At 37.8% G+C, this 24823-nt stretch overlaps 1 protein-coding gene across 1 annotated transcript in view; it reads right to left on the bottom strand.

Moving 5' to 3' along the window:
- Positions 1-24823, bottom strand: part of TMTC2 (transmembrane O-mannosyltransferase targeting cadherins 2) — a 373997-nt gene that overhangs the window by 37889 nt on the left and 311285 nt on the right. The window contains exons 10-11 of the mRNA XM_058673524.1: positions 15911-16025; positions 5924-5987 (exon numbers count right to left, since the gene is read on the bottom strand). Of these exons, the coding sequence (XP_058529507.1) occupies positions 5924-5987; positions 15911-16025 (179 nt within the window). The remainder of the gene's footprint in view (positions 1-5923; positions 5988-15910; positions 16026-24823) is intronic.

Genomic DNA, 24823 nt, shown 5'->3' with positions numbered 1-24823 from the left:
CTTCAGAGCAATCCAGCTGACAGGATTTTCTCCTGCGTACCTGGCTAGCATGCAGCTCATGTCTTTCACAAAACACTTAAGAGACAGCATTATTTACTGTCCTGATAAGTAAGGATGGGGATTCACATATTCCCCCTCTACTCCCTCTCAACATTAAAGGGTATGTTTTTCAAGATCAGAGGTAATTCTTCATAACTTTGGAATCCTATGACATTGCAGAGACTTACACAAATCTGGAAACTGCTTAAAAATAAGCAGTTTAAGTTTAAAATAAAAATAATAATATTCATAAAAATGCAAGATATATAAACTTGATCATTGGTAATAACATTTTCCAGACTCTGAAGTGTTCTAAAAGCTAAGTCAAAGGAGTTGACTTTGTACCATCCAAATTTCCCAATCTTCACATTAAATTTTTTTTTTATCCTTAATGCACAAATTGGCTTAAATCCCACAGGAAGAACAAAGCAGTTTCATTTGAATATTTCCTCTAGTCCTCAAAACTCAGCATTTTTTAAAGTGCATAAGTGGGAGAGAAAATTGTCTTTATAAAGCAATCTCTACAGAATGGTGGATTTATACCCAAAAAATTCACAAAGTAAACTTGAAAAACTAAAAAAAAAAGTTATCTGGCAAGCCAACTTTCAATTACATAAATAGTTTTTTAAATTAATAAAAGGTTTAATTTTAGAACAATCACTTCTAAATTGAAATGAGATTAAAAAATTGCAATGACGTCCTTGGTGATACACATTTTGCTGTGTGTACTTCAATAAAATGCAATGTACTGAACATCTCCAATGAAGAGTTTATACCAGGACCTAAATTTATATTATACTTGTCAACTTATACATCTTTATTTTGTCATCTAATCACTGGAATTGTTAATAAGATACTTCAGAATATAATTAACAATTTCAATTTCAATTACATTGAAAATTAAGCATATTGTACAAAAAAGAAAGACTGTGTGGACTATAATGAACAAATGTAATAGGTATTCATGAATAAGGAAGCAAATCCCATAAATGACCACCATCATAATGATAGTAGTAAGCAGCAGTGCAGGCAGGTTGCAGAGCATACTTTGCATATGCTCTCACATAAGGAGGTCACTGGTAAGCTAACCACAGAAAAGGAAAGGTACTTGGTCTAGTGCTCAAGGCAACTTTGGACCATTTCCAAGTGCCTGTGTTTGATATTCAGATTGTGTTCCAAGCTTCCTGTTTCGGCCTGGTGAGTATCCCTGGCCTTAGCAGGCAATCGGTACTGTTTTGCTGTGAGACTTTTTCTCTGCTTTTCTACATTGTCTGCCTTTCAAATTTAAGCCAATCAATCACTCAGGCAAGCAAGCACGCTTAGAAAAAAATAACTGTTTTATGTACAAAGGAAAAGGTAGCTAGATAAATGTTATATTGGTGTTTTAATTTAGATCAAATGTCTTGTTGCTAAAAAAGTTATTACATGGGCTATTTGTCTAGATAGGATACTACATTTCAGAAGAGAAACTCAGATTATTGTCACAGTTCATATTTTATTTTTCTTGACTCTGTGACTCTTTATCTACACTATGAACCAAAAAAAATCAAATCACAATTCATAAAATGTATTACAAAATGATTATATCTGTTGACTTATCGAGTGCAATATCATTTTCTCATAGCTAAGCTTGAATTTTGTATTCTATATGAACTTAAAAAATAATTTATTATTGCCAGATAAGGAAAGTATCACTTGAGTAAATACATTTTGAAAAGCAGTCTGTAACACATTTATGAATTAATGGCTTTGAGTTAGTGATTAAATATTGATTTTATGACTTGGCTCATCATTTAAAATAACCTTAAAAATAAGACTGAAATCTTTTGGAGCCTGTATGTGTTTTGACTGTTAACTGAGCTCATATAACCTTCATATCACTAACCCCATCACTACTGCACTGAAGAAAACTATCTGAACAAATAGTCAAGAAAAATGCAAATGATGAGGCCAGTGTTGGTGGCACAGAGGGTTAAACCACTCACTGCAACACTGATATCCCACAGAAGTGTTCTGGTTAGATGGAGACCCTGCTCCACTTACTATCCACCTCTGTGCTAATGCTGAGAAAACAGTGGAGGATGGCTCAAGCGCTTAGTACTCAACACCTATGTAGGAGACCATGATGGAGTTTCTGTCTCTTGACTGGCCTAGCCCAGCAGCTGTGATTATGGTCAGTTGGGTGTGAACCAGCTGATAGAATATTTCTCTCTCTCCCTCTCTCTCTCTCCTCGTCTTTCTTTCCTTCCATCTCTCTGTCACCGTCAATAAGTATATTTTGCTTTTAAAAATCAAGTCTTGCTTATTCAGAAAGAGAAATGACACCCAAGTGACTGCTACACACTGAAGTTTGAACATAAACATTGCTAAAATATATATACATATATAGGGATAAAAAGAGAAACAAAAATTCCAGTTCCTTACCTTCACTACAGATATAATAGTAACTGTGATTCTTCACACTGAGCCGTTTTCTTAGAACTCTTGCGCCGGGATGTCTAACTCAGGCATTTACAAAGCTGTGTCTCCTGCACAGGACAGTGGATGCTCTGTCTCCTCTGAGGCACTCATCACTGGTAACGTGGAGAGTCATTCACTTCAGTTCCTCTGTCCCTGGCTAGACTGTACACTCCTTAGCAGGTGCTCTCTCCTGTTTTGTTCAGTGCTGTGTACATCTGTTAAGGTAGCTAGGTAGACATTAGCCTACGTGTGTAAAAGGGGCTCAAGAAGATGGGAATGTCTAAAGTAAATGGAAACTCTGTGTGGTGGAAAGAGGAGAAACGCAGGTGCAGGCCGGACTCGCGGTTGCATTCCTAATGTAATGTTCTTGTTCATTATTTTTGTTAGGTGGGTTCCAGCCTTTCTCCTGGGGCGGCGGGGCGGGGGGGCAGTTTAGAGGAATCTCTCTAACCCTACTCCAATGGGGTGATTTCCTAAAACACTGTTCTGGTAAGGTCCTGGGAGGATTTTCAGAAACCCCACATTTAGACGACCCTCCAATAGCAACTCCCAGAAGAGGGAGGAGGGGAAGAGGGGCAGGACACACTTACAACCATAAAAACTCCAGTTGGAATGTAGATCAGGTTTTCAGTCCTTTACTGGGATGCTCATTTGATCTGTCACGTGCGCTCTCTTCATTACTAGTTTAAAACAAACATGGTACTGAGTGCTTGCTGAGGATGCCCATGGCCTGCCAGGTCATCTTTTTTTAGACACCTGTGCTACTTTGCTCACCACTACTGTGTCTCCCACCTGAATTCTATTTTTGCACAGGCAAGAACCTCTGAGCAATCTTCTCTAGTTATTTAAGTCATATCTGGTTCTCAGTAACCATTCACAGAATAAGTAACTGGAAGGATGGTTATTGTTTTGGTTTCCCAGATCTTTTCTATAAAATACGATTTTTCTTTCTCTTTTCCACATCAACCTTTCTTTTGTGTGCACAGTGGCTTAGATGTTCTGTATTCCACTTAGTTATAACGCTGAGTGAGTTATTAGCTTTGCTGACCATCAGCAGTTATCTGTGGGCTGTTGTGAGAAATGAGTGAGGGGATTCTCAGAAAGCATCCAGTACAGGCCTTGGCATGTAATAAACGCCATGTGAATCTTAACCGTCATTACTCTTCCCATTGTGGTTATTACGTTATTTTCTTCTGCTGCAGACAACTCATCAATTCCTGAAATATCTAGTAATTAATATAATGGGCTTGGACCCGGCGGCGTGGCCTTGCGGCTAAAGTCCTCACCTTGTACACCCCGGGATCCCATATGGACGCAGGTTCTAATCCCGGCAGCTCCACTTCCCATCCAGCTCCCTGCTTGTGGCCTGGGAAAGCAGTTGAGGACGGCCCAATGCATTGGGACCCTGCACCCGTGTGGGAGACCCGGAAGAGGTTCCAGGTTCCCGGCATCGGATCGGCGCAGCACCGGCCGTTTTGGCTCACTTGGGAAGTGAATCATCAGATGGAAGATCTTCCTCTCTGTCTCTCCTCCTCTCTGTATATTCGGCTTTCCAATAAACATGAATAAAATCTTAAAAAAAAAAAAAAAGAAAAAATATAACGGGCTTGAAAATGGCCCATCTCAAAATATGTTATTGTGGCATCCTGAGCATTTTAAGCTGAAGCCAACTGAGAAAACTGTAGAAACAAGAAGGCTTTTCTTTGACTTTTTCCCTTCCTTTCAGCCTTGCAGTAGGTCACAAGGACGTCAGTAAAATCCTTGTCTCTGAAGACACAGAACAGGGAGAAGACTCTCCACCAACAGGCCTTGTTAAGTTCACTTCAATCTACTACCACCGGTTGATGACCTGTTTGCTTCCAATCATACTGCTGCCTAATGGTCCATAAAAGTACAGTGCAGTTCCTTGGGCCTTCATTTCTGAAGGTTCTTACATCATGTAAAATTATAATTTACAAAATGTGCATGCTTCCTTTTCATTGTTGTTAACCGTCTTGTCACACATGTCTCAACCATGAACTCTGTGAGGGGTAAGGAAATCATCCTGCTTTTTGTCCTCTGCAAAAGAACCTGGGGACATTGTAGATTCTGTCCATAGATTATTCATGATTCAACCACGCTGGGAATATAAAGACACTTCCCATGTAGGTTTCTCTCTGGGATCATTAATCCTCTCTTCTGTTCTCCCACAGGGCTGCATATAACTTCGCATAGGAACTGCCATACCATATTTCAACTAGTTAACTATTTTCAGTCTACTAAGCTATAGTATGTGATATTTGAAGGTAATAAATGTCAATATCCTGTCACATGCTTGTCCAATGAATGAATCCTATGAAAATTAAGACTCACCTCATCCTTTGATCTCCTATCTCAACCCATCCTTTGCACTCACATTGTATGTGCTCATTCACTATTGTTTCAAAATTGCATTTCTCACTGTATGATCTAGAAAGCATAGCAGGATAAGTGTCACAATGAAGAATGAATAGAAATAAAAGCAATGTGCTGGAGTTTTGGATATACTGTGACTAAAATGTGCTTACAAGACCAAGCCAAAACTAGTTGTTAAGTTCTTATTTTCTCATAACGGCTATCCTATTTCCATAGTAATGATCTAATTTATACCCATCTTATTTTACAGAATTTGGATTAATCCAGACAAAAGTATAATGAAAATGTTCTTGATAAACTTGGAAAGTTTACTAGAAATAGAGATTTTGCAGAATGGAGATATACAGCTCAGGATTTGCATGTAGGAATAAAAAATAATAGATATTTAATGTCATAGCTGAGAAACTGTAAAGCAATTGATTTTTAAAAAGTATCATAAAAAATGGCCTGGTGCATTAGCCTAGTGGCTAAAATCCTCACCTTGCACGTGCTGGGATCTTACATGGATGCCGGTTTTAATCCTGGCCACACCACTTCCCATCCAGTGCCCTGCTTGTGGCCAGGGAAGATGGCCCAAAGCCTTGGGACCCTGTACCCATGCGAGAGATCAGGAAGAAGCTCCTGGCTACTGGCTTGGACTGGCTTAGCTCCTTCCTTTGCGGCCACTTGGGGAGTGAAGCAGAAGGAAGATCTTCCTCTCTTTCCTTCTCTCTTTATATCTGCCTTTCCAATAAAAATAAATCTTTAAAGGTATCATAAAATAATAAATGGAAGATACAAAACAATACTAACATCTGCATTGACATGATAAAAAATGTATTGTGCTTTGCATATGCTAAAAGCAGCATTTTTTTTTACCTCCAAAAAATGACTGAGACTGATGGATTTCATCATTAAATTAACCAGCTAGTGTGTAAGCAAAAACAGAAATCAGGAAAGGACTTAGTATCATGGGCATCCTTATCCTGCGGCCAACATATGATTTGAGTTCATCTCCCTGAGTGGCGCTTCTCGGCAGGAAAGTACTTACATTAGGCCTCAGTCTAGCCGCCAGATCGTAGTACTTCTCGGCTGCTTCATTGAGGCTAGCCTGTCTGTAAACAAAACAAAACTGTATCAGTTTTGGGGGGCTAATAAACAAGGATTCTGTAGCAAGGTAATATTAGTTAAATACAATTATAGACACACCAGTCCAATAAGATAGACAAGCAGAAGACTGCTGTAATAAATTTTGTTATTATGCCTAAGTCAGTAAAATAGCACCTCAACATATTACTATTCAGGAAATGTTATTCTTCACTTACATATTATGAATTAGGGAAATTACTGTCCTTTGCAAAGCTAATCCAGGTATTACTATATGAAGCTTGGAGTCTTAGCTTTAGCAGATGACATAAAATTTAATTTCATTTTACAGATTGTCAGAACTCAGTATTTGCTTTGTTTTATGACAATGGTGAGTATTTTCAGGATCTCAATTTTTTTGCCTAGAAATTCTTTTTTTATTCTTTGAAGGGAATTTTCTAAATGTGTAGCCAATAAAAAAACGAAACAAAATAAAATAGATCATCCTTTTGCTGGTTATTGGTCACCATGTTGGACACATGACCTGACCTCAGCTAAATGGATAAGCAGTCCTGACACAGCGACACAAAGTTGAAAGAATGACCAGAATTCATTCACAGGGTAGAACTATCAGGTCTGTGACCTGGTCATTATTCTTCCTGTAAACACTTGCTATGGTTTATCTCAGTACTTAACAATTAGAGCTACCTTGTTTCCTGTGCCAATTCAACTTTTCCAGGCTTGCATGAATTCTGTAGTTTCCATAGCCTTGAAACAGCTGGCCTGCTGACAGCCAAACTCCATTAGTGGTACAACTGATTTATATAAGTAAGATGCTTACTGAATTGTACACATTAGTATGTTCATGGCCTGTTATTCCAATTTGCAGTGAGGACCTATGCTGGGCCAACCTATTAGCAGCAGGACTCAGGGTTCTGAGGCAGTCCCTCAGTTAGCCTGTGAAACACATGCTGCTTCAGAAGATTTTCAAAGAGAACAAGCTCTAAGCAGTTCCAACCTCAGGAACACATCTGAACACTGAAGAACAGGTGCTGAAAAGCATCATATTCAATTTCAGATGATACATTCAACATGATTCTGATGTGACAGGAGTGGTCAATGGCCACAGGACCTGCACTTAAAATGAAGTCCTGTTTTCTTGAAGCTGTAGTGCCAAGAAGATTTTGAGACAAGGTGGTGCATAGGTCACCAATAAAGAGGAAAACATTCCATTTTCTCAATTAGAAAAAAAATCACAATCAAATTTTTTTTAAAAGAGAGAGCTACAGATTACAGAGCTGCTGTACTTTCGTCAAGTAAATAAAAACCATGAAGACAAACCCCACACAATCATATAGGAATGACTGAAGATAGCATCTCTTCAGACAGCAAAGCACAGCTTTCTAATTTTTAAAGAAAAAATAATCAGAAATAGTTAGTTTTAATGGAGGTTATAAAAAACATAAAAACTTCTACCTAACGCTCTGCTAGACCACTGATACGTTACAATGTGCTGTTGCAATTTATATTCTCATAAATGTTAAAGTTCGATTTTAATATGTCAAGAAAAGTACTTTAGTCTGGTATGAAACAGTAAAAATTCCCTCACTGGAGTGTTTAATGAAGGTTCCCTTCCACTAAATGACAGAATCACTTTGGTTCAGAGTCCTTTAGAAATTTGAACCAGAATTCATTAGGTCATGCCCTGGAAGGGTTTTCTCCAGAGAAAAATAAAAGGCCCAGAGGTAGGAAATTAGAGTAACTTAATACTACAAAGATGTAACTGACTTTGAAGAAAGATCAACCAATAGATGTCCAACATGGAAAGTATTGTTACCATTAATATTCACCTTTATGATCATTCATCTTATGAGTTAGATAAGGATCAAAAAAGAAATGGGGTCCCATTAAATGAAATGCATTTAAAATAATAGTCAACTCAACTTTAATGGATTTTTCTACCAAAATGGTTATTAATTATTTAAAGTCTTCATATCCTTTAGTGGTCTAATTCCCCAAAGAGGTGTCTAGTTCAGGAGATTTAATTTCTGAAACACTTAGAATTGATGATCTAATGAAAATGGAAAGAAAGCTCTTAGAATTTATTACACTTGTCATATAACTGTAAAAATCTTCACCCTAGGGTTTTGTTTCTAATATGAAATAGTGTTTACTGACTACTAATCAGCAGGTACTTATGGCAGCACATGAAAGAGAACAGTGCATCAGGTCTGCCCACAGAACGTATGCTCATTTCTATCTTTGTCTCACTAAAACTCATGAAAGACCTTCTAAGTGATCAGCACACCTAATTGCATAAAAGAATAATTAGCACAAGTTTGAAAATTGGCAATGTTTTGTAACATGTGTAGGGAAATTACTCAATATTGTCAGGAACCCCTCCCATGAGATTGTTGAAGACTAATTAAAGGACTCACATTCCCAAGACTTCTAGAATATGTCTGTATAAAGCAAGGATAGAGGTGCTTTAGCAGCATATTTATATCCTTTCTTTTACCTTCTCCTTTCTGTGACAGAAAATTCACAAATCTTCTACCCAAGTGTTGATTATTTTCATTTACCAGTTTTTACCAGTTAAAATCTATACTATGAAGCATAGATTTAATAACTACTTTTAAAGATATGAAAAACGAAAGCCCATGGCAGGTTTTCTTACTTCCAGCATACTATTTGTTTTTTTAGGAGATGTGCATTGGATATTGAGGGGATACCTAAGTTTCCATGGGTCTAAGTGGATGATTTAGAAGGTTACTAAAGGGTAACAGCAACTGGCTATGGAAGAAATCTCTTTCACAGACTAGATGAAGAGACACCTTACAAAGCCACAAATGAGATAGTGAGAAAGAAACATCACTAATACCAAAAATGTCATCCTAAGATCAATATTATCGTATGGCACATATCTAGAGAATAAAGATGAAATGATCACACCAATAAACTACATCAACTAGAGAGGCAGATGGAGGCTTCCTTTCTCATGAACCATCCATCTCGTGAGGTTGGTTCTCTCTTTCCATTCTTTACACTAACTCCAGCAGCTCATTCTCAAGAAAGTCTAAAAAACTAGAAACAGAAAAGATGGTATTTGGGAACTAGGTTATGTAATAAACCTTGAATTCCCAAAGCATGCCTGGATTGGGAAGAATATGCTTTAGAGTTTTTTTAGATTTTATTTTTCTGCTATTAACGAAAAGGTAGGCTCAGAGAAAAAAGCCCCCCAAAAGTAATGTCAACAAACTTCATCATTTGCGTATGGAAGAATTCTAGTTTTTACATGAGAAAATAAAACTTAAACCAATCAAAAATATATATCTATAATTCATTTCTCTAATCCCTACTTCTGGTGTTAATCTCTAAGAGAAAAATATTTTGGAATACAAGCTTGTAGCCTAATGATCTTTTTCTTTCTTTTTTTTTTAACAGTACGCTTCAGTGTTGTGTGAACTCAACAAATGCAGAAAACCATGCCTGCATGTCTGTTAAGGAGGGATGTAGAGAGGTGAGCATTGTTTTTTAAAGATTTATTTAATTTTTTGGAAAGGCAGATTTACAGAGAGGAGGAGAGACAGAGAGGAAGATCTTCCATCCGATGATTCACTCCTCAAGTGACCGCAATGGCAAGAGCTGATCCAATTAGAAGCCATGAGACCAGAGCCTCTTTTGAGTCTCCCACGTGGATGCAGTGTCCCAAGGCTTTGGGCTGTACTCCAATGTTTTCCCAGGCCACAAGGAGAGAGCTGGATGGGAAGTAGGGCTGACAGGATTAGAATCAGTGCCCATGTGGGATTCTGGTGCGTGCAAGTTGAGGACTTCAGGGACTAGGCTACTGTGCTGGGTTTGGAATAATGATCCTATAGGATAATATATAAAAGCAATTTGGGGAGCAATTTCATTATGGAATAACAATATGTTATGAAATGTTTAAAGGCAAGTGAATTAAAATAATGACAATTACCTATATTTTAATACAGTTTTTGTTATATTTGTTAGACTATTAAATTTGGTTTCTTTAAAATATAAAAACCAGTCTGGTCATATTAAAAGTATCCTGTTACCTATAACTATTAGCAGCTGTAAAACATCAATTTTAGCCCATTCATTAGAATAATAATATTTTATCAATGACTTGGTCATTATTTTCAATATTTTTTTCACTAGAGAGAATACTGACTCATGTAGCAAAAAAGTAGAGTGAAACAGTAGCTGAATTTTCATGGATTCTTGCCAACAGTTAACATGATGCTCAACTTGAAGTTACTCATAGCAGCACTAAACTTAAATTCTAGTTGATAAGTGGCTAGCTGGAATAGTCGTAGGAATGAAATAAATGAAGACATAAAATGTATGGAAAATCTATAAAATAGCAAAACCAGAGTCACTCATGTATAAAAACAATGGAACATAAATAATCTTTCAATGAAACTCACACAATTATTTGCTCATGACCATTAATCCTTATCAGACAAACATTTCTGTTAACATTCAATGTGGGTTTTTTGATTTGTACTTCTCTGTCCCTATTCTAATAGAGGATAGAAAGGTAATAAAGAAATGTAGCAAAAAAGAAACCAAGGTGTAGGAGGACAATGTGACCCTATAAGGTCAGGGAGCACAGGATTACAGCTGATTGGATAATATTTGTTATGAGAACAACCGAATGGATACCTTTTGTATAACTGATTGGATATCATTTGTATGAGAACAGTAGAGTGGACAGCATGTGTATGAGAACACTTGGTGGAATATACAAAACAAAAGGAGTTCCAAACAAAAGCATAGAAACAGTTGATGGGTTTAAGCTCAATACTTCCTCCCTTATCCCATAGGACCCGCAGTGTATTAAGTCTGATGCCACTAATAAACTTCGGCTTTGACCATCAGTCAGAGTCCACGCGTGTTATTACTGGCTCCATGCACCAAGTCCATCGCTGCAGGGCAGTGACACCAAGGAATGTTGACTTTTTTTTAAAAGGTACATATTGGCTTGAATGGCAGAGTTTAAGGGGAGACAACTGGTTCACTCCCCAAATGGCAGAAAGAGCCAGGGCTGGTCCAGGCAGAAGCCAAGAGCCATGAACTACTTTGGGTCTGCCACATGGGGGACAGAGTTCCAAGAATGCAGGCTATCCTCTGTTGCTTTCTCAGGAGTATTAACGAGCTGGCTTGGAAGTGCAGCAATTCACACCGAAGCAGGCTCTTTCACCTGGTCTTCTGGCACTGAAGGTGACAGCTTACCCAGCTCTAGGGTATGCATTTAACAAGTGGTGCAGGATTCATAAGCACATTGACATCTCAGAGGCCCTGGGTTGGGAGATGCCCACTTTCAAACTCATCTGACACTATCCTTTGCTTTAAAAATGTTACAGCTAACTAGGAGCCAGCTGAAATTAGGCTTCCTTTGCCAACAGTTGGCAGTAATATGTAATGTATGATAAAAAATGTCAGTGATGTTGGAGTGATTTTTTGGTAGTTTTGGAAGTGTTAAGGAAGAAAGCATATGGTCTATAGGGGCTTGGAGATAGCTAAGTGCTTTCTCGGGTGTGCATTTAAAGTCTGTTACTTTTAGGAGAATCTATAAAGCAGATATTATTTCTAAATCATATATATAGGTATGTACACTTCCATATTTTGTTATTTAAGCAGAGAAATGAAACGACAATGATTCACTCTGATTTTCAAAAATCTGTGTAGCCTTTGAAATGTCTCTCCAATAATGAAGAATCTATGTTTAAACTTTACCATAACTTTACCAGTATTTTAACATTGGAGGGGTCTCATTACTTAGAATTTAGATAATTCACTCCCCATTTTTGCTATAAATCCTTGCTCCATCATAACTCTATTCAAGAATTATAGGTTCTTTCTTGCCAGTTGCAAGAACATTAGGAAGCCAATGTGAAACAGTGCAAACAAGCATTGTTTTATACCACCCTTAAATCACAGCTTCACTGACTGTGACAGGCAACCGACTCTGAGCCTCAATATTTTCACCTGTAACATGGGAATATTACATTCTACTCTGAAGATACACAATCTGCACAAAATATGGGACAGTTGTTCAGCCCAGCAGTTTCAATACCTGCATCCTTTATCAGCGTATTATATCCTAATTTTGGGCACCAGTTTATTTAGTTTATTGGGCATGTAGATCCTTGGAGGCAGTGGTGGCCCAAGTAACTGGGTTGCTACTGTCCATGAGGGTGACTTGGAATGAGATCCTGGATTGGCCTGAATATCAGTCCTGGCTATTGGGAACATTTCGGGGCTAGGAGTCCTGCATGGGAGATTTCTCTATCTTGCTTAGTATCTGAGATAACTTTATAATCATGAAACTGGGATAAGCAGATAGATGACCAAATAAATACAAGATTCTGATTAATCAGTTGGTGAGTTACATAATAGCAATAATGAAAACCTCACCAGAAGCTATGCATGGTGTAAGTCAGATAGAGGGGTTTCAGTACCGCTAGACTTCAGCTCAGGAATCAAATATATGCATGCTTTTTCTGGTTTCCAGATCTAGACTGAAAAAAAAAAATACCCAGCAATCTATTCTCATAAAATGTTTCTAACAGAATAATTGATTCAATGGCTTCCTCTCCCAACTCAATAGACACAACTCCACCGAGTTCTAGCATTTTAAACTCCTTTGATGCTTTCTTTTGATAACATCCAATCTTACTTATTTTTTAAGTACTCTCATCTGGAGGTGTCTAGTGCTTTTCATCTTATTTGAAGTAGTAAAAATGTCTCTGTGTGTTGTCAACGCTCATCATGAGATCTCTCCACATCTGTGATCATCTTCCTTTGTAAATACATCTGGCAATTAGCCACAATGCAGGTCCCACTTTCCCAAGCAAGGCAGACCCCTTTCTTCATTTTCCAATTTCCTGCACATGATTCAGCTCCCAAATTCAAAGGAAACTTCAAGAGATTGAATTCAAAGTTAGCAAAATGAGAGATACATGTATTTCAGGGGAATCTTGTAAGAAATGAGACATCACTTTGCTCTTTTTGCATGGTACAGTTTCTAGATTTTTTGAAAATGATTCAGTCATTTATTTAAAAGTGAGAGTTACAGTGAGAACAAATGAGATAGAAAGAGACCTTCCATATGCTTTTTGACTCCCTAGAATATCACAACTTCCAGGGTAGGACAAGGCCAAACCCAGGAAATGTATCCAGGTCTTTCATTTGAATGGCAGGGCCCAACCAGTTGGAGTGTCTTTTGCCACCTTTCCAGGCCATTAGTAGGCAGCTGGATAAGAAGCGGAGCAGCCAGGCCACAAACTGCTGCCCATTTGGGATGCCAGCTTTGCAGGCTTTGATTTTACCTACTATGCCACAACACCACAATCACGTCCTGGATTTTAATAAATGCTAAGCCCTAGTGAGGACTATGTGGTTGAGTATATATACATATATTCTGTGTGTAAAATACAGACAGGCTATATGATTATAAAGCATGGATGAGGGTATACACATCACAAATATTCATACAAGCATCTAAACATAATCATGGGCATATTTACACATATTTTTGAATGAATTATTCAGTCTTTCAGCTTTTCAGGCATCATTTTCATGCCCATGATACTTTCTGTTAAGTTTCATGGAAACAGCCACAACTTTGATTTAAACCACTAGTTCATATATTGTGTAATGCGTTCATTAACATAATATATACAAATTCTATTCATCTGCTAGTAGTAGTATGTTTTCCTTTCCAACTACCTTTGTATCCTGTTAGGATAACACAGGTGATATTGTGCTGATAAGCCTACTGTACATGTTACGTGTTTCTCTTGTGCTTTTAACATTAATCTTCTTTGCCTAAGTCCTTTACAGCTTGCTAAGTCCAACTTGTCTTTGCTATCTGAATTGCCAGAATAAATAATCTATTTTGCAACAAAGGAAGAGCTCCAAGTATTAATCAGAGCTGAACTGGGTGTGTTCGATACTCCTCAAATTTCACTTTTCCTAAAAACTAGTTGTCCACAGACACCTGGCCTGAGGCTCTCACCTCCTCCAATCTAGTCTCATTGAAACAGAACTCAAAAAATTGCACTGAGTAGTTTTTCTGTTTGATACAAGTAGATCATTTTTGGCCATTTCACTAGAAATTAGACAAGAAAATGGAAGAGGAATTAATTTTAAAAGGGTTTATTCTCACATACACACTTAAAATAGTAAATTTGGGAAGCAATGGCCAGTGGATTAGATCGATGTCAATGTCGTGGGTTGTTCAATACACTGTAGTTATATGGGATATTTCCACAGGGGAAAGTGGGTAAATCCCACAGGAAATGTTTCTGCATTATTTCTTACACCAGTATGTGCAACTCCATCCCTCCAAATAGAAATTTGAAAAGACATAGCTCCTCCTGTTTTTTCTAAAAGTTCTCAGCTCAGAGTCACCCAAGTATGAACTAACTTCCTTATTATTTTTCTTTCCAACATAATTACAAATGTATCCTTAAACTCCAAGCACTGAGGCAACCATGTGAATGTCAGTTAGCAAAAACATTTAGGGTGTTGGAGTGAAATTCAAGTTAACAGCATGAGTAAAAGGGCACACATACTGTAAACAGAACAACTGATTTTAAACAATTTTTTCATCATTTGAGTTTCTTATAAACTCAAACTTGAACCTAAAGCACCACTTCCTAAGACACTTTTTTATATTCACACAAATTTTAAGGATTTATTTATATTGTGAGTTAGTTATACTGCAGATCCAGATTTATAGGGAGAAAGATCTTCATCGTTGGTTTACTACCCACGTGGCCCCAACAGTCTGAGCAAAGTAGATCTGAAGCCAGAAGCCAGGAGCTTCTTCCACGTCTCCCATGCAGGAGCAGGGTCCCAAGGCTTTGGGCCTGACTCTACTGCTTTCCTAGGCTACAAGCAGGGAGTTAGACGGGAAGTGGAGCAGCCTGGGCTTGAACCGGCACCCATATGGGATCCCAGCAGTTGCCAGACAAGGATTTAGCCACTGGACCATTGCACTTGGCCGTACACGATTTTTTTTAAAAAACATTCATTTTATTTTTTTGGTAAATCACTGTTATAGAAAGCAAGAAGGAAGAGACACACAGAGACCTCCATCTGCTGTCTCATTCCCAAAAAAGCAGTAATGGCTTGCTTACTCCAGGCTGAAACCAGGAGCCAAAAGCTTCAACCAGGTCTCCCAGATGGATGCAGGAGTCAAGGACTTGGCCATATTTAGATGCTTTCCCAGGTGTATTAGAAGCACACTGGACTGGAAGAGGAACATCTGAGACTCAAACCAGAGTCAAAATGGGACGCCAGTGCTGCAGGTGGAGGCTTAACCTGTTATACCACAATGTCAGTCTCTTTTAATTTTAATGCTATGTTTTATGCAGCCTTTGGGAAAAAAAAACTTCTGAAAATATTCAAAGCAGCACTAGAATCTCAAAAAACATTTTGTATAATGATATAGCAACAAGGTTGATTACAGGGTCATTTTGAGAATTACCACTGGCCTAAAGCATATTTGTATTTCATAATCTTCTCCACTATTAAATATAGCAAAATAAATCTACATGCCATATTCAATACAATTGATGTAAAACAAAAATATGGCAATGCTGTTGACTAACTGGCATAATGTTTAACTCTGGAGGCTTTTCATTAGAGTCAATAAATGTGATTTGTGAATTCTGTAACAATTTCAAAGGGACAGAAAAGAGAAGTTCTCAATAAAACTCATTTGCCTTACACATTATTACACAAACTAGAATGAATAAAACTGTTCTTGCTAATATTTAGATAGCTAAGAAGCATGGTTCAAAGAAAGCATGTGGAATGTGTTGGTAGGACAGGATAATCAGTAAAATTAATTGCCTTCTTAAAGCCAGGACCCTGTCTTTTAGGGTACATTAAATCAACAGCTTCCACTACAACCAACCTGAGCATATGAGCAGCATTGAAGACAACATCAAACTCCGTGCTATCCAGTTCTGCTGCTTTCTTTGCCATCTCAGCCGCTTCTATGAGGCGAGCTTCTTCCAGGAGAAACTGCCCTGCAAAAAATCAAAGCAAACAGAATTCAACTCAGAGCACATTAATTATGAGGCAATAAAGTTATTATTAATGTAAGTAAAGATGGTGGTAAAAGTTGATCTGAAGTTAAGAGCTAACAACATGCTCATTAGAAATACTGTATATATTTTTCCTTTAATTACAAGATAACTGAAGGCTCCCACTGAGTGCTTCAAAATCTTCTTAAAAACAAAGCTTCTTAGAAACTATTCAAGCTGGATATATGAGGAATGAATCTGAACAGCTTGTGTTTCTAAGCATAAAATCATGTGTATCTACACTGACGTGTATTCATTTCATATACTTTGCTATTGCTAAAAATCAATTAAAGAAGATGTAAAGGTAGACTTGGCATTAACTTACTTACATTCAATAATAAAAATAGAACTAATTTTATAAGTTCATATTATTTTAAATCCTGTCTTATCTGACGGAGGAAGAGAAAGAAATTTGTCTTTTGTTTGTTGATGAAAACTTAAATGCCTGCAGCACTGAGCTGGCTCAAGCCAAAGTCAAGTGCCAGGAAATCCACCCAGGCCCCCCACGTGGGTGGCAGAAACCCAAGAACTTGAGAGTCATCTGCTACTGTTCAAGTTCCTTTCTTAGGAAGGTGGCTCAGAAGTATGTTGTAGCTGGGACTGGAACCAGCACCCCCACATGGATGCAGCTGTCCAAAGCACGGCTTAAGCTTTTGTGCCACAATGCCTACTCCAACTCACGTAGTTAAGAGGACTTTGAGGTCAATTTGGCAAGGTCAGAATTATTGCATGTGGAGAGCAGGGAAGTAACTTTGTTGGAGTCTTGGCTTTTCACCCCAGCTTCCTGCTAATGGGAAATCTGGGAGCCAGCAGGTGATGGCTCAGGTAGCTGTGTTGTCACCCAGACGGGAGATCTGCTTTGAGATCAAGTCTCCACGACTTGCCTTAATCCAGTGCTGGTTGTTGCTGCCATTTGGAAAATTACTCAGTGGGTGGGAGCTCTCCATCTGCCCCTTTCTCAATAAGTGAGTAAACGAATTTTTAAAAATAATTGCTTCAGTGGAAACCACATGGCTTTCTAAGGAATTCTTACATAACACTATGCCAAGAACACTGTAAAAAAAGAAACTAACATAAACTTGGGCCCAACTCATAGGCTGCAAATAGTTGGCAATAATAGGTTAATTATTTATAGCTAGGGATTTATCAACAGCAAAATAAAAATGTTAATATTTATGTCATGAGTGTGTTTAAGTAAAATTAAATCAAAAGTTGACAAGAAAACGCCTAGGCCATTTATGCAATCGCCAGGTTTGTTCAACTGTGGTCTGAACTCTTCTTGTTTGAGGTTTCCTGATTGCTTATTCAACTTCATAATACTGAAATGGTTACAGGAGTGATTTCTCAAGTTCTGAGTTGTACACAGATACAGGAAAACCTGTAAAAGTTAGTTAGTGCTCTCTTGTGCCTGTTGGGAACAGCCCATTATCTAATAAATGTTAAAAATTACTTTTAGCCACTACAGACCAACTTTTAAAAAACTAAAAGTGGAAATATGTTTCACAGAATGATAATACACCTTGGACATGACTTTGATTAAACTAATTCTAAACATAGATAAGTAAAAATTAATGAGTAAAAATAGACAAGATTATAAAGCTTACTTTTAAAAACTAAAGGATGAGATTTTAAGACTGATTTGGATATCCTGTAGTTACTTCTATAAAATATTTGTCTGCATCTCAACTGCTGACATATACCTTATTAGAGTTATAAGCCAGTTTACACTATCCTAAAATCTGCCAAGTTCACCAAAATTATGCTTCAATACTATAAACTGCTAAATACTAAAATGAAAATAGACACGAGACAGCTGAATAGTACCCTATAGCCACTTTAAGATGTATAACAGCTGGTTCTGTATATAAACTAAAATTGAAATGTCAATGAAGTAGTCACAGGATGTGGTTAAGAACTTGCATTTTTAAAATATATTGGTTACTCAATATCATGTCATTTAATTCCATAATGTTGTAAGTTGTTGTTGATGTTATGTTGTGGCTTTTAATTGATTGGGATGATATTCTGCCAGCTCTGCCTTCAGACCAGCAATGGTCTCCCCAAGAAACTGTTGAATGTATCTAGACAATAAGATGCTGGACTCTATGCTTGGTATATTTTTGCAAAGAAAGAATCTTGACTAAATTTGAACTGTAATACCGCAACAAGGTGGAGGAATCCACCATGGGGGAGGGCACGGGGAGGGGTTGGGGGAATCCCAGAGCCTATGAAACTGTGTCACATAATGCAATGTAATTAATAAACAAAGTGTTTTGCACAGCTTTCTAAATTTTTCTACCCTTCTCACCTTCTATAGAAGCATAACTTTGAGATAAGGATATTATCTAAGTAAGCAGTTAAATACTTTAAGATATTTATAAATAAAAATGAATTGCTCATGAAATTTGTATGTATGTTAATTCTAACAATATGTAGATTTGAGATAAAAATTAAAATACATATCATTGCATGCAGTAGGTTAACCTGCCACTTGGGATGCTCACATCAAATGCTATAGTACCAGTTGGAGTCCCTACTGCTCTGCTTCTATCCTAGTTCCCTGCTATGCTCTTGCGAATTGACAGATGATGGTTGAAGCACTCCAGTGCTAAGTTGGATACCTGGAAGAAGTTGCTAGGTCCTGGTTTCTACCTGGCTCAGTCCTAGCTGTAGCAGCCAATTGAGGAGTGAGGGTGCAGCTAAAGATTCATTCCCATTCTCTCTACCCTCACCTCTCTCCTTTTTACCCTCTCTTTCTGTCACTCTTAGAAATGAATAAATGAATCTCCTAAAACATTTTATATTTAAAAACAGTGACAGACACACATTCACACACACACACGCACACACACACACGCACGCAGAGAGAGAGGAAGGGAGGGAGGGGAGAGGGAGAGTGAGGGTGAAAGAGAGATCTTTCATCCACTGGTTCACTCCATATTTGGCTGCAAAAGTGAGGCTGGGCCAGGCTAAAGCCTGGAGCTTCATCCAGTCTCCCATGTGTGTGCAGGAGCCCAAACACTTGGGCCATATTCTGTTGCTTTCCCAGGTACATCCACAGGGAGCCTGATCATTAGTAGAGAAACTGGTCAATTTGGTGCCCATATGGGATGTTGGTGCAGGAGAAAGTGGCTTAATACACTGTGCCACAGTGCCAAACCAAAACAATTTTTCTTTACAAATAAATATTATTTGTTACAAGAAAGGGGATGTTAAGAATTAGATAATCTGTGAAATAGCGGGAAAATAGCAATAACGAACATCAATCACAGACTCATCAACAACGGACATCAGGCTAAACTCATCCTTGGGTTAGTTATGTTTAGTATAAACTTCATTAATTAAAACATTAATAGCAAATTCTATCTGCTTTTAAAAAATAGTATTTAAGTAAGAAATTACATTCATATATCAATTACTTATATGATATTTTAAACAGGAAAATGTAGGAAATAACTATCCTTTTATCACTCCAGGCAGTATTTCATTCAAATTTAGAGTATACTGATAGTTAGGAAAAATGAACCAATTAATTGAATATTGAAGGATATTTTCTTAAAATTCATTACTTTAAACTGTATAGGGAAAAGGATATAAATTTGAAAGTAAATGATACCTATTATATTATTTCACAAAGAAGGACAGAGGTAAGTCATCTATATGATGAAGATGATAATATTCAATGACATAAGGGACCAATCCACAAGCAATATTCACAACAAAGCTTCTCATTTTTAATGTTCAACAACAAAAGTAACGGTACTAATTACATGAAACCAATACATAACTGTTATCAGAAATTAACAACATCTGTCTTAAGATAGCTTTCTTATGTAGCATGCACTGTGTAAATGGCCTATAAAATGGAAAGCTCAGAAATACATGTTTAGCATTATAAATGTGACATAAAAATTCCTATATAAACATAACAGAATTCATTCATCATATTAATAATCAGTATAACAATGTACAGTAATTAGATATTTGCATAATTCCCCTCACTGTTCATGACAGCCTTATATCTCAGTATCCCAGCACTGGTGTTCTGCTATGACACAAGCATAAAATATTACAAAGTATAAATTATTTGTTTTCTTAACTGAATTTGAATATCAGAACTGAAATTGAAAGTAAATTGTTCTGTCAAATTACACAATGAACATTTGTTTAAAATATAGCACGGAATTAACAGAAAATAGACTTGTCAACATTTCAAATATACAGAACCAACAGAAAATAGAGGACAAAAGAAATACTTATAATTTTTTCATGATAATTTAAAAAAGTCTAAAATTCTAATTTATTGGCAAGAATCATTAATAAAAATCTTCCTTTAACCTTTCTTGAAGACTTTACCTCCAATCACTCTCTCCTTATTTGTTTTTGGTTGTACCAGACCACAGCCTCTTTGCAGGCCCTGTGCTTCCGTATGTAACCTATTGCTTCACCTCCCTACTTGCATGAAAAACCTAATATGTAAGGTTTCTTTGCCTCTAGGGATATCCCAGTTCGGTTCCAGTTCTGTCTTGGGTATCTGTAATAGTCACTGTATTTGCTTATGCCCTAAGTGTTCTTCTCATTGACTCTTCCTTAGAAAGTTTTTAGTACTGTTGGGATTGCTGATGATTTATACTTAATATAAATAGTTTACTTTGAACCAGAGCATGTACTAAAAGAATAAAGGGGATTGGCATTAATCGTGTTGGAGTAAGAGTTCATGCAGCATCACACTGGACTGCATTGCACACATCTTCAATAGTTGAGAATTTCATTTGAACTGAAGCTACTTAATCCCTGCTAGGAAAAGTGGTCAATACTAGCAACCAAGACATTGGTGTCACTATTAATGACTTACACTGCTAGTCCTAACTAGACTGAGAGAAACCTCAAAAGCTTGTGGACTGGGAGCAGTTATTGGAGTTCAGAGGACACAAGTGTTACAAGAAGGAGTCGGGATGCCCAAAGGAAAGAAGGAAAAGAAGGAAGAGGCACTTCTGGGACTGCATCTTTGACAATGGATGCTGGAAGAGCTGAAGAGGGACCATGTCCTTAGTCTCTCTAGCTTCTGTATGTATCAGACTCACCTGCAGGATTTGATCAGGGCTATCTTTCCAGAAAGGAAGATTCAAAAGATGTGGGATAGTCTGATCTATGTAGTTTTAACAAGCTTTCAGGTGATGTTGATGGAGCTATTCTTATAATCAACTTTCAGTATAAGTGACTGTGGGAAAAAATTGTTCTTTTTCTTTTCTTTTCTTTTCTTTTTTTTTTACCAATAGTGTGGAAACATTACATCTGAGAGAAGCTTAGGTAATAAAATCAAGCCCTAATAGTAACCAACTGCATGTAGCATGCCATTCCCTATATTACAGAATATAATGCATTATATTTACGTAACAAGTTCAAACAGGTGATGCAAAATAAAATTAAAAGTCTATCTTGATTTTAAAAAATAGAGATCTTGAGGTTAGTGGGGTGGCTTGGAAAGCTAATCCTCTATCTGCAGCACCTGCATCCCATATGGGTCTGGTCCATGTCCTGGCTACTCCACTTCTTCTTTTTCTTTTTAAGATTTATTAATTTTTATTACAAAGTCAGATACGCAGAGAGGAGAAGAGATAGAGAAGAAGATCTTCTGTCCGATGATTCACTCCCCAAGTGAGTGCAACGGCTGATGCTGCGCTGATCCGAAGCCAGGAACCTGGAACCTCTTCTGGGTCTCCCACATGGGTGCAGGGTCCCAAAGCTTTGGGCCATCCTCGACTGCTTTCCCAGGCCACAAGCAGGGAGCTGGATGGGAAGTGGAGCTGCTGGGATTAGAACTGGCGCCCATATGGGATCCCGGGGTGTTCAAGGTGAGGACTTTAGCCACTAGGCCACGGCGCCAGGCCCAGGCTGCTCCACTTCTGATCCAGCTCCCTGCTTATGGCCAGAATGGTTCAGGTCCTTGACCCCTGGACTTATGTGGGAGACCCGGAAGAGGCTCCTGACTTTACAACAGCTCAGGTCTGGCCATTGTGGCCATTGAGGAATAAACCTATTCCTTCAAAGTCTTCAAAACATTCTAGTAAAAATATGAAACATTTTATACCAAAATATCCTTATGTTTTAATTGGATCTTCCCATGAACTTTCTGAAGTACTCTTCTCTAGCTACAGATAGAAAGATGCATTGATATGAATAAGATGCTTACTATTTGAATAATCTTAAAATAAGAAGTAAGCATTTTGTCCTTCACATGAAAGAATAAATTTCTGAGAAATCATCCTCACTCATTTCCAGTGACAAACTCATACTTTGTCTTCAATAATGGACTGGAACAGCAAATTATGAAACCACAAAAATGTTAATTAAAATATATTTTGTTCTCGTGTGTGCATCATTGCTTCCGCACTACTTCTTTGTTTTGTAATTTGTCTCTTGCAAGTTAATTATCATCATCTTTCATAACTGTCTCAAATCAAAGGATTGAAAACAAAGAAAAAATTTTTTGAGAAATTATAAAGGAAAACCAGAAGTCATTTAAATTGGGAGAAATGGATGATTTTAAAAGACAGAGCATTCTCTTGAGATAAGAAATAATATGGGGCCCCCTGATTTCCTCCTGAACTGTAAAAAGGAAAAGCAGTTGATGGTTGTTTGAGTGACCACTGACTTCAGCTGCAGCCATATGCTTTTTTCACTGAACAATCCTATCACCCACCAAAGTATATAAGCCACCCAGTAAATTTCAACAATGTTAATATGACAAGCCTGTGAAGATCAATCCTTCATTAATGTCTGGACTTACAAAGCTACCTGCATAGCATAAATCCATAAAGACATAAGCTGGCCTTAAGCCACAGGCCCACAAACTACTCTAAAATTTGTGAATATAAGCTCCCCAGATTAGTTGAGACTGTCACTGCTTACCAAAAATACTTTAAAAAGTTCATTAAAAAGAGATTTATTTGTTTTTATTGGAAAGTCAGATATACAGAGAGGAGGAGAGACAGAGAGAAAGATCTTCCCTCCATTGATTCATAAACCCAACTGGCCGCAACAGCTGAGGCTGAGCCGATCTGAAGCCAGGAGCCAGAAACTTCTTCCTGGTCTCCCACACCGTGCAGGGTCCCAAAGCTTTGAGCCATCCTCAACTGCTTTCCTAAGTCACAGACAGAGAGCTGAATGGAAAGTGGGGCCACCAGGATTATAACTGGTGCCCATATGGGATCCCAGCACGAGCAAAGTGAGGACTTTAGCCACTAGGCTACCGCACCGGGACAAAAATTTTACTCCTATGATCAATGTATCTACAGACTGCCACTGTGGTACAATGGATTGATTCATCGCCTGTAATGCCAACAATAGCATACTAGGTTGCTAGGTCAAGACTCATTTGCTTCACTGGTAAGCTCATCTACCTGCTAACCCACCTAAGGAAAGCAGCCGAAGAGAGCTCAAGTGCTTGATCCCTGCCACCCATACAGGAGAGCTTGAAGGAGTTCCTGGCTTCAGCCTGTTCCAGACTCAACCATGTGGCCACCTGGGGGAATGAATCCGTGGATGGGATTTATCTTTCTCTCTGTCTCTGCGTGTCACTCTTATTTGAAATTAAATAATAATGTAAATTTAAAATATGCTATCTTGGGCTGTTTTGTTATACATCAGGCTAAGCCACTGTCTGTGACTCCAGCATCCCACACAGGTATTGTGTTGAATTCTAGATATTACAATTCAGATTGAGACCCCTGTTAATCCCGCTACCATGTGGGAGACCCAAATGAAGCTCTTGGCTTTGCCCTGGCCCAACCCTGCACCTTGTAATCATTTGGGAAGTGGACAATAGAAGGAAATACTATATTCTTCTTTTCCTCCTAACTCTGGCATCCAAAAAATCAATCTTTATAAAAATGTTAAGTCAAAAATTGAGGAAAAAGGAAGGAAGGGAGAGAGGAAGGGATATGTCATTATAGTTTTACAACCGTATAAGCTGCACTGAATCTGTTCTGTATTGATATATTAATATGAGAATTGATGAAAATTGTTTTATAGTAATTATGCATTTTCTAACAAAACTACAACGTATCTAAATTAAAGAGCAAAAACAATCTGTAAATGGGTGTAACAATCTCTGTAGGAAAATTAATTCATGCTTATCTGTAATAAACACTTAAAGGTAAATGTAAATCTTATTTATAATGTAAAATCTAGAATATTGAATTCCTACTGAAATAGACCCTCTGGTAAAAAGGAAATCGTTATTGAAGCATATCCAGAATTTCTGACCCCTTTCAGCACCACCCTGTCTGAAAGCAATATTTTACCCTGGATTACAGCAATAATCTGCACATCCTTGACTATACAGGATGTTCTTTAAACAGCAATTTGAGTCATCTTGTGAAAATGGAAGTGATATTGTACCACTTCTCAGCTGACTCCGGAATCTCACATTTGCCTACACAACTTAATGACAGTCCAGGCTTTGCCCTCTTTCTGCTATTGCTCCTCCAACTACTCATCAGAGGAACAAAGACTTCTGCTTTGGAGTTTCCACCTTTAAGGCTGTTCCAGCTGACTCTTCCATGTTTACTTCCTAGCATGATGTAGGCATTTCATATGCATATGCTTAACATCAAGACTTACTAATGAAATTCTTCCATGGTTACTTGCTTTATCTTCAAAGGTAAGCTAGTAGTGAGCTAGCAAAGGTATCACATCCTCACATTATACAGGGCTGGAGCCACTAGCATATGAGGTGG

Source organism: Ochotona princeps, chromosome 15, assembly GCF_030435755.1.
Source record: "Ochotona princeps isolate mOchPri1 chromosome 15, mOchPri1.hap1, whole genome shotgun sequence".
Classification (NCBI taxonomy): Eukaryota; Metazoa; Chordata; class Mammalia; order Lagomorpha; family Ochotonidae; genus Ochotona; species Ochotona princeps.
Note: the sequence above shows the minus strand (reverse complement) of the source record. Positions and strands in the feature narration are given on the sequence as shown.